Source organism: Tupaia chinensis, unplaced genomic scaffold (genome assembly GCF_000334495.1).
Source record: "Tupaia chinensis unplaced genomic scaffold, TupChi_1.0 Scaffold000195_1, whole genome shotgun sequence".
Classification (NCBI taxonomy): domain Eukaryota; kingdom Metazoa; phylum Chordata; class Mammalia; order Scandentia; family Tupaiidae; genus Tupaia; species Tupaia belangeri.
In genome coordinates this window covers 530,805-541,640 of record NW_006159670.1, presented here as the reverse complement: position 1 = coordinate 541,640, position 10,836 = coordinate 530,805, and the positions used below count along the sequence as shown (strand labels likewise).

At 52.7% G+C, this 10,836-nt stretch overlaps 1 protein-coding gene across 1 annotated transcript in view; it reads left to right on the top strand.

Annotated features, from left to right (window-relative positions):
- Positions 1 to 7: 7 nt before the first annotated feature.
- EPB41L4A (erythrocyte membrane protein band 4.1 like 4A) overlaps positions 8 to 10,836 on the top strand; it is a gene marked incomplete at its 5' end in the record, with an annotated part of 306,715 nt that continues 295,886 nt past the window's right edge. The window contains one exon of the mRNA XM_006146888.3: positions 8 to 97. Within this exon, the coding sequence (XP_006146950.1) occupies positions 8 to 97 (90 nt within the window). The remainder of the gene's footprint in view (positions 98 to 10,836) is intronic.

The following is a 10,836-nucleotide window of genomic DNA, read 5'->3' as shown; positions in this document are numbered from 1 at the left end:
GGGCTGTTTCTGCGCCGTGCCGGAGGAATTTTACTGCGAAGTTTTGCTCCTGGACGAATCCAAGTTAACCCTCACCACTCAGCAGCAGGGCATCAAGGTAGGGGTCGGGGCGCGTACCAGGGTCGGGGGCCGCGGCTTTGTCTGAGGGCTGTCCCGGGTCCGGGCCGGCGGCTGCGTGGCTGCGCCTTGGAAGGGACATCCGACTGTCCCTGCGCGCGGACAGGCTGGACGGGTCAGGTTGGGCCGAGGTCCCTTCTAGGGAAAAAGAAGTTTGACGTTTCGAAGGCGACAGGGCGCACCAGCCTCCCAAATTGCAGCCCGCGCTCCCGAAAGAGACTAGACCCCTTCCCAGCGCAGGTTTCCTCCCAAGCGTCTACCCCCCCCCCCCCCCAATAGCTTCCAGAGGGGCTCAGACCTGAACCTCCACGCTGCACTCGCCCCGGGGAAGGCATGGTTCCCCGATTTTGCTGAAGGCGTTTTCTCGAGAGCGTCGGTGTGGAGTAAACTGTTACAGCCATTCACTCTTGAAACACATTAATTTGGGGCGTTGAGACCGTGTTGCCTGGGCTTGCAGTTGGGACTGAAAGTAATTTTTCCCTTTCTACCGCAAACAAGCTTGATAAGCATATTTAAGTAAGCATCTCTCAAAGCGTCTAGTGAGAACTTTGCTCCGGTTTGTAGGTCGTTAAAATGCAATTATTCCTGTTAACTTCGAGAAACCAAACCAGAAGGCCGCAGCTCGCAGAGGGCCACTTCCTTAACTGTGCTGAGAACTGTACTTTTGTTTATGTTGACGACGGGACAGATGCGCCTGCGCGCTTCATTTGCTCTTGCAACAATGTAACTACCTAGAGGTTGGACTCCGCGGCGTCTGGTTATTTTGCTCCCCCTTCTCCAGGCGTTGTAAGTCGCTCAGGCTTTTCAGATAACGCGGCAGCTGAGGCTGGTGCCCTCAGTCGGGCGCCTGGGAATGGTGATCCGGCTGGCTGGCGAGTGTCCTCTTCTAGCCTGGCTGCCTGGCAGGTTAACCCCATGGGCCAGACCCTGGGCATTTCCTGTGTGAACCTGTGTAACCTGACACAGGCCAGCTAACTGCTCCCCGCGCGTTTCCGCGCTGATGTTCCCAAGCCTGGAGTGGAGGGTTCTCATTCAGAGGTGTAATTCTTTTGTGCAGGGGGGCAAACATGATCAGTGAAAACTACAGAACTGTTAACCCTTTTCTTTTTCCATCTTATTTCCCCAGTCATTATAATAAGCAAAATCCAATCAGATTCATTTCAGATACTTTTTTCTTAAGACCAATACAATAGACTGGTTTGGAGGGAGGGTGTTCATGTTGTATTTTTAACTTTCCGTTGTGTTCCCAAACACCCTGGGCCCACCCACCAATGGAATCAGGAAAATAATTTACAACTGCACTGTAACCCTTGAATCACTATGAATAGAACGAGCAAAAATCGAGATGGTAGTCATCCTGAGTTAGGGTAAGGCACAGACTGGCTGAGGAGTGGGGGTAGACACTGAGGGTCTGACACCCAGACAACAAAGACAGCTTTCTGAAGTGCAGGATCTAAGTGCATCTGGAGGCTAGTCTCCTGAGTGAGCTTCCTACTTAATCAAGAAAGCCCTGCCCTGTCAGCTGTGGAATGTGCATCCTGTCACCAGAGCAGCCGAGACTTGGGGTCAGATGGAATAATTGTCAGAGAAGCGCGAATCGGAAATCCCGATCTTAATTATCCTTGATGACGCAGTGGTGCTTGTCTTACAGATAGGCTCAGACTGGCTGGTGAGGGGAAGGAGCAGCAACTTTGTATGCTGTGGTCTGGATATATCCCTTACCTAAACTAGTTCAAGCAGGCTTCTGCTGGAAATGATTTTACAACAGGCGTGGCCTCTTCCCATGTCACAAAAGCTGGTTGGGAGACTAGCAGTTATGTCACTGTACTCCCATGTAGTCCACCGCGGTTCGAGTCCAGACCCCATGGACTCACACCAGGCGCGTGTACGTGAGTGCCCAAGATCCCGAGAGGAGAATGGAGAAGGGATTGCGCCGTGGCCGTTCCCCCTGGGGGGGTGATTTCTTGCTTTCTGTCTCTCTATCTCTCTCTGCCTTTCTGGCGAGTGCACGCGCTCTATAGCAAAAACCTCTCCAAAATTAAAAAAAAAAAAGAAAATGGAAAATGGAAAAGCTGACCACAGTCGTTGTGGTGGCCACATGTACAACACGAGCGTCTGCTGGGGTTGACCGCGTGCTCTGTGAAGACCTAGCTACACGCAAATGCACATGCTAAGCACCTTTCTGTGGTTATGTATCAGACGATTGTGTATTTATAAATGGTATAATGGATGAAAACGCTGGTATTCAAATATTGCCTAAGCATGTGTGTATTACCCTTTTTTTTTTAAAAAAAAAAGAATGATTTACTTTACATAATTTTATTTACTATTATTCTTTGACCAGGAAGAAGGAGAGGGAGAGGGAGGGAGGGTGAGAAAGCAAGCCACCAGGTCTGAGGCCTAACTGTGGCCAGCCACGTGGGAATCCAGCACCTTCACCACCACGCCCCCTGCCAGGCGCAGGATGTTATTTTGACCTGCTTGACGTTTCCTCCGAGTTTTCCCTTTTTATATGGTAGGGCAGGTGCCACAAACGTGGATTTCAGAAAGTAGATAAAATTAACTCCTACTTTGTAAATGAACAGGTAGACAATGTCTTTGAAGTTCAGAGCCAATAGCTACTATCATAGTATTTTCCCCTGGTATACTGCCTCGATAGTTTTGTTTTTGCCATAGGGTACGTGCGTGCACCGGAGAGACAGAGACAGTGAGAGGGAACGTGAGAACCCACCCCCGAGGGAGAATGGCCACAGCACAACCCTTCTCCTCCATTTTCCGCTCAGGACTTTGGGCATACACATACACGGGCCTGGTGTAAGTTTCAGGTCACTGGATCTGGGATTCAAACCACGGTCGGCCACGCGGGAGTCCAGCACCTTAACCATTATGCCACCTGCTGGCCACTCGATAGTTTCGATGACCACAAAGTAAAAAAGTTGAGTAGGCGACTTCCGGCAGTCTATTTTCCCCTGAAATTAAACTGAAAACGTCTCTTGTCTTTTCTGTTTTGAAAGTGTTTCCTATGATTTATTTTGTTAAGACCCTTTTTCCAATTCTGGCTCAAATGAAATGAAGAGCTAATTTTGTTGTTGAAACTATTCACATAGGGACCAGCAGGTGGAGTAATGGTTACGTTGCCGGATTCCCACCTCGTTGACGGTGGTTCGAGTGCCAGACCTGGCAGCTTAAAACTCATGCCGGGTGTGTGTGCGAACGTGCCCAAAATCCTGAGGGGAGAATGGAGGAGAAGGGATTGTGGCGTGGCCATCCCCCAGCAGGTGATTTCTCACTTTCTGTCTCTCTCTCTCTGTGTGTCTCAGCGAGTGCATGTGCCCTATAGCAAAAAGCTCTCTTGGAAAAAAAAAAAAATACTGGTCTTAGAAAGGATCTTACTATTTTTTAAAACGTCACTTCCAAATGCACCTGGAGGGCCGGCCAGTGGTGTGGTGGTTGAGGTGGCTGGGTCCCACACGACTGACCGCAGGGTCGAGTCTCAACCCTGCAGCTTGGGAAACATGATGGGCGCTGTGCCCCAGATCCCAAAAGGTGGGGAGATGGAGGAGAGGGGAAAACTGAGCTTTTCTTGTGCCAAGTTGAAAACCACTCTTCATATGTGTTCAGGTACTAAATTACCTGGTTTTGTTTTCTTTCTTATTTCTATTTAAGTGTTTTCCATAGGGTGCATGTGCTCACAGAGACAGAGAGAGAAAGTGAGAAACCCTAAGCCTCCGGGGTGTGTGTGGGGGAAGGCCTACAGTCCCTCTCCTCCAGTCTCCTCCTGGGATTTCATGTGTACACACACAAATGCTTGGTGTGAGTCTCAAGCCACCGGGCCTGGGACTCGAACTGCAGTTGACCCATGTGGGAGTCCAGCACCTTAACCACCGTGCCACCTGCAGGCCCCCATGAAGTGATATTCTACAACTTAGATCACAATTTTTCTTCTACTTTAGAAAACAAATGCATCTCCATGGGAAGCATTTCAGTCTGGAGACAGCCTTTCACAGGTTGTATGTTAAGAAAGACATCGTTTAAAAATGATTGTGTGCTTAAAAAATAATTGGGAAAGAGAAAACAGTAAGTTCACATCCACTTCATGTTACGTCCAGTAGGTGTCTGCCCTCCTCTGTCTCCCGCAGTTCCCCAGCCCTGTGCAGTCTGAGGGCCCACACCCGTGCGGGCCCACCCAAGGGTGCTGGTGGGGCCTGAGCCCCACAGGGCTTGTAGCTGTTTTCTCCTGCCGTCTCTGTTGTTTATGCAAGTAAGAATTTCGAGTCCTGTTTGTCGTAGGAATGTTTGTTAAGTCCTTTGTAGGGTTCTGTGTTGGGAAGTAGAAATCTTTTTGTTTTAGAAAGGAAACTGTGACTGTGGCTCACTTTATATATTGTCCTGTGGTTAGCAGCAGACTTTCCAGGAAGACACCACACGTGCGATGTAAACTCTGTCCTCGGGTTGCTGCGGCCAAGGGGACCCTGACTGGTGTGTTCACCTCAGCACGGTTAGTCCCCTGGGCGAGCGCCTGCTCGCGTTCCCCTCGATGTTGACGGACTTTCTGAGGCCAGTGGGGAACAAGATGGAAATTCTGTGAGCTCTCGTAGTGGCTCCGCGATCTACCGTGTGATGTACCGGGGGAGTGTCCAGTCCGCACATGAACTGATACGTAGCATTATCTCCAGTCGTTCTGTAGTTCCTGAACGGATATTTTGAGCCACTTTTGATGTTTATTCAGAAATTCCCGAGATTACCAGTTGGTGTAATGGCTATGTTGCTAGACTCCCATGTAGTCGAACGTGGTTCGAGCCCTGGACCCGGTGGCTTAAACTCGCGTTGGGCGCTTGTGCGTGTGTGCCCAAGATCCCGAGAGGAGAATGGAGGAGAAGGGATTGTGGCGTGACCATCCCCCCTTGGGGGTAATTTCTCGCTTTCTATCTTTCTGTCTCTGTCTTTCTGGCGAGCGCATGTGCCCTATAGCAAAAACCTCTCTTAAAAAAAAAAAAAAAAGTAGAAATTCGCAGTAAACTAGAAACACAGTCATAAGGTGGAGACTTAAATTATGTATCTCACTTGGAAAAGAAATTGTTGAGAACAGCAGGCAGCGTGGTGGTTGGGGTGCTGGACTTCCACATGGATAGCCGTGGGTCGAGTCCCAGACCTGGCAGCTTGCTTTCTTGCTCTTCTCCTCAGCTCAAAATTGAATAATAATAGTAAAAAATAATTTTGGGGGGAGATATTTTTGCTATGGGGCATGTGCACTCACCAGAGAGTCAGAAAGTGAGAAATCCGTCCCCCGGGGGATGGCCATGCCACAGTCCCGACCCCTCCATTCTTTTCCCGGGTCCTCGGCATGCATGCACACTCACACAGTATGAGTTTCAAGCCACTGGGTCCAGGACTCGAGCCATGGTCAGCCATGCGGGATTTCAGTGACGTGACCATTATGCCACCTGCTGACTCCCAAATTAGATAATTCTTTAAAAAAAAAAAAGTCTCAGAAGTTTGGGAAAGAAGTGAAGAGCGATGCTTCACACATCGTATTAAGTTTGTGAACGCGCATTGTCTTCCGGCGTTCTCCAGTAGTAGAGCAGGGAGCCGGAGAGACGCGGGCATGTCTGCTCCGGTGTGGCCGGCTGTGGCCCCGACCCCTCGGTCACGCGGCATGACTGGGATTGGTAGGTGCCCTTCATGCTGCATCCAGACTTCTAAAGTTCAAACGTGATATCCAGGTGGTGACACCTAAGCTGAGCTGGTTTATAAATATCCCCTCCATTTTATAGGAAGTCCTTTCCCTGGGGAGAAACAGTGACGGAAAGGACCTGTTAGCCCGAGCTGAGGTAGTGCAGGCCGTTGGGCCCTGTCTGCAGAGCTGGAAGCCATGCGGGGGCCCTGGCTTGGGCCCTGTGGACCTGAGTGTGGTGGCGTGGGTGCACCCTGATCCCCGCTGACTGGAGGGCCAGGGAGTGGCGAGCGTTGGAGGCACGGTGAGGGTCTGTTAGAGGTGCTCATCTGCCTCTTTCTTGCTCAAGAAATAAACTAAAAATAAAACTTAAACAATTATTTATTTATTTAATTCCATTTGTTATTTTTAAATATGACCAGAGAGAGAGAAAGGGAAAACGAGAAAGCAAGCTGCCAGGTCTGGGACTCGAACTGCAGTAGGCCATGTGGGAATCCAGTGCCCTTAACCACCATGCCACCTGCTGCCCCCTAAAACAAAACATTAAAATCAGTGGTCAGAGGTGTGTGCATTTGCCAGAGAGACGCAGAAAGGGGGGAGCACCCCCAGTGGGGCTTGGTGTCTGTGCAGTCCCTCCACCTTGTTGGGAGCTGGGCATGCACACACGTGTGCTGTGCACGGTTTTTAGACTATGGGGTGGTTTGAACCATGGTTGGCTGTTTGGGATCTGACTTTCCTAACCACTAGCCTGTGGGGTTGGCTCCAGAATACGTTTTTGATATCCATACGTGAATATGATTTAAAAACTACAGGAGAAGGCGGGCTCTGCAGCCTAGCGGCTCATGCAGGGGGATCCTGTGGTTTGAGTTCTGCTCTGACACTGGGAGCAGGTGGGGCGGGGAGGGTCAGGGGCGGGATTGCAGTGCGACCCTGCCTCGTGGGGAGTGCTTTCTCCGTCTGCCTCTCCCCGGTGTCTGCCTCTCTCTGACGAGTGTATGCGCTCTGGCAGAAATGAACATATACACGCGCGACAGCTTAGGCTGTCCTCCGCAGGGGCTTGTAGTGCCCTTGGCTGATGGTGGGCCACAGCCTCTGCAGCCCAGCCGCCATGTTTGTTCTTGAATTCTGTAACGTTAGACTGGGACTGAGTGTGACCTGAGTGTGAGTTGATGCTGTGTCGTCAGTTTTGAGAACCAGTGGTGACAAGGTTAGACCGACGTTGCAGGGGCAGGACCCCAGACTACTTCAATTGGCCATGTGGACAGTGGCTTGTTATTTATTTTTATTTTTTAAAAGATTTCACCGTAGAGCACATGTGCTTGTCGGAGAAAGACAGAGATAGAGAGAGAGCAAGCGAGAAACCATGCCTCTGGGGATTGACCACATGGCAATCCCTTCTCCTCTATTCTTCTCCTGGGATCTCGGGCTGCACACACGTGTGGCATGGTTTTCGAGCTGCCAGGTCTGGAACTTGAACAGCGGTCCACCATGTGGGAATCGAGCGCCGTAACAACCATGCCATCTTCTGGCTCCTCGTTTGTTACTTTTATTGAGCCCCTTACAGACAAGGCAGAAACTCATCTGCCCTCGTGGTTTGTGTAAGGGTTCATCCCGGCAGGAGGGCCAGGCCACGCCACGTCTGTGGTAGGAGGCTGCCCGGCCCTGGGGGTACTGGCCAGCCCCCGTGGACTCTACCTGGAGATGCCAGCACCACGCCCTGCCAGGACGACCAGAGCCGTCCCCACAGGTTGCCAGCCGTCCTCCCGTTGGCAGAATCACTGCGCTGAGATCTGCCCATGTGGACAACCACGGTGGCTCCTTCACCTCTTCACTTCGGGCCGGTCTTCTGCACTGGATGGGCGCGGGGCCACTCTGCGGCCTCCTCTATTTTTTCTTATTCTCCTTCTTTGAGGGGTGGGTTGTTTCCTTAAATTCAGCAAAAACTATATGATATCTTTCTCTTTTTTTCTTCTTTAAGATTTTTGCCACGGGGCATTTGCACTCACCAGAGAGAGCCAGAGGGAGAGACAGTGAGAGGGAAAGTGAGAGATCACCCCAGGAGGATGGCCGTGCTGCAGTCCCTTCTCTATCCTGGATTTTGGGCAGTTGTCCACCCACGCCCAGCGTGGTTTCCAAGCCATTGGGTCTGGGACTCGAATTGCAGTTGGTCATGTGGGAGTCCAGGGCCTGAACCACGTGCCACCTGCTGGCCTCGATAGCTTCGTCTCTAAATCGCTTCATGTTCTGATATAGGAGCAATCTAATGAAGTAGTGACAGACGTGGGTGTTGGATCAGATCACCTGGGTTTGCTTTTTTTTTTTTTCTTTTTTTGAGAGGTTTTTGCTATAGGGTGTGTGTGTTCTCCAAAAAGACAGAGAGAGACAGAAAGTGAGAAATCACCTCCCAGGGGGGATGGCCACGCCACCATCCCTTCTCCTCCATTCTCCTCTCGGGATCTTGGGCACGCACGCACACGTGCCCAGTGTGAGTTTAAGCCACCAGGTCTGGGACTCGAACTGCGGTCGACTACGTGGGAGTCCAGTGACACGGCCATTACGCTAACTGTTGGTCCTTTGGGTTTGCATTTTGGTTCCACTAATTACTGACGAGCTCTGAGGCCTTCAGCAAGGTATTTATCTTTTCTGGTTCCCAATTTGCCATCTGTAAAATGCAGACAAATAATAGTTCTCACCTCGTACACCATGGTGCCTTGCCCGAGGTAAGCACCCAGGAACACGTCCCTTCACCCTTCCTCCCCTCCTCGTCAGCCCCTCCTGTGAGGTCTCCTCCTGCTGGGGGTCAGGCCCAGGAACCACTGTCGGCTCTGCACCCTACCCGACCTGGCGGCGCCTCCCCGGATCCCTTTCTGGAAACGGGGACCTGCTCTGGTTTCCCAAGCCCGGACTGTCCTGTGACTTTGCATGGGATTCCTGGCGACTGCTGCAGCTCTGTCCTTCCCCAGACACCCTGTCATCTGAACCACCCTTTAAGACTTGAGTTAAGTGTCCTATTTGCTGGGGGCCAGGCCTCCCCTCAGCTGCCCCGGCAGAACTGAACGCATCTGCTCTCCGTGTCTCCTGGCTCTGGCCGCCTGCCACGCCAGCACCGTCCTGGTCATCCCTCCTGCAGCATCGTGGCTCCTCCCCGTCCCGAGTACCCCTCCGGCAGCAGCGCGGGCTCCTCCCCGTCCCGGGCACCCCTCCCGCAGCAGCGTGGGCTCCTCCCTGTCCCGGCGGCCCCCGCCCCGTCCCGGGCACCCCTCCCGCAGCAGCGTGGGGCTCCTCCCTGTCCCGGGCACCCCTCCCGCAGCAGCGAGGGCTCCTCCCCGTCCCGGGCACCCCTCCCGCAGCAGCGTGGGCTCCTCCCCGTCCCGGGCACCCCTCCCGCAGCAGCGTGGGCTCCTCCCTGTCCCGGGCACCCCTCCCGCAGCAGCGTGGGCTCCTCCTTGTCCCAAGCACCCCTCCCGCAGCAGCGTGGGGCTCCTCCCCGGCCCGGACACCTCTCCCGCAGCAGTGTGGGCTCCTCCCGGTATGGCCCGCAGCAGCCCCTGCTCTACCTCCTGTAGGAGATGCTTATTAACTCTAATTGGAGCAGGAACAGAGCATCGCGGTTGGAATAGGCCATGTTGGAAATCTTCTGGGTAATGAGCCTCCTTTGCCATTTTATTTTCACTAGAGTAGACCCTAGGATGAAGTGAATCTCACTGAGAAATCTGTTGCCAAGGCACTCTAATTTGATACTGATAACGGGGAGGGACTGCGGCGGCACCGTGGCCCACGCGCAGCGCGGCGGGTGTTTCCGACACACGAGTTGCGCCATTTCCATATTGCAGGGGTCACTGCCCAGTCTCTCTCTCAAACGTAGCTTCGCCCTTCCACCTTGAGAGGGTTGGAGAAAAGGCACATCGCACGAATGGGCAACGGGTCCTTACGTGGTGCTTTTCCCCCTGTCTCTCCTGTCCTTCCCGTTTGAGAACTCACAGTGTGGATTTACACAGTCAGGCTGCAGGCTGTAATTTTTTTTTAAGTTTATTTTTTTCTTCCATGAGTAAGAGAGAGACAGTATTCCCATCAGGGTCTTGATCCCACAATCCACCCCAGCTTCGGCCTGCCCCGGACTATGGGTTTACGGGTGTCTGGCATGTTCAGGAAGGTCTCTGGACTTGAACCGGGAACCTTCCCATAAGGGCTAGTGGTGCGGAGTGCAGTGTTTTACTGTTGTGCTGCTGTCTGACCCCCTGTAATTTTTTTTTTTTTAAGGTTTTTGCCACAGGGTGTGTGTACTCACCAGAGACAGAGAGAGACAGAGGGGAAGTGAGAAATCATGCCCCAGGGAGGATGCCATGCCACAACCCCTTCTCCCCCATCCTCCTGGGATTTTGGCACCCACGCACACGTGCCCAGCATGATTTTCAAACCATCAGGTCTGAACTCTGACTGCAGCTGGTTCTGTGGGAGTCCAGAGCCTTAACCATCAATCCACCTGGTAGCCCTGGCCCCCTGTACTTTTTAACTTGCTGTACCCCCGTTGTAAGCTTGCAGCTGCGTAAAGGTGACTTCGTTTTCCTCAGCAAATGAGATTTGTTCACACTGTCGCAGGGCATGGACTTAGTCTGCTCTAAGTTAATGGCAGAGACAGAGTGACTGGTAAACCGTGGGTGTTTGGGGACAACGGTAGCTTTCTCACTCCCTCTGAGAGCGTGTCTGTGTGCAGGCCTGCTGTCAGCACCCATCGGGGCCAGATGGGCCGTGCCCTGCCCGCCTCCCAGACAGCTCCGGCCAGGCCCGTCTCCGATGGCCTCATTGGTGCTGGCGAGCTCGGTGCTGTTGCTCGAGGCCGGCCTCTGTGGGCCTAGTGACCCGCCGCCTCGTGTTCTGCACTGCGTTTCTTCACTGAGTCTCACAGGTTCAGATCGAGCAGGCACCTGTTCCCACACGTCGCAGGCTTACCCTGGGTGTGGTCAGTCCAGGAACCAGTCAGTTTACTTTGCGACTCTGAAAGCCTGTAGCTGCAGCTGGGAGTCTGTTCTCCAAACTGGATGGCA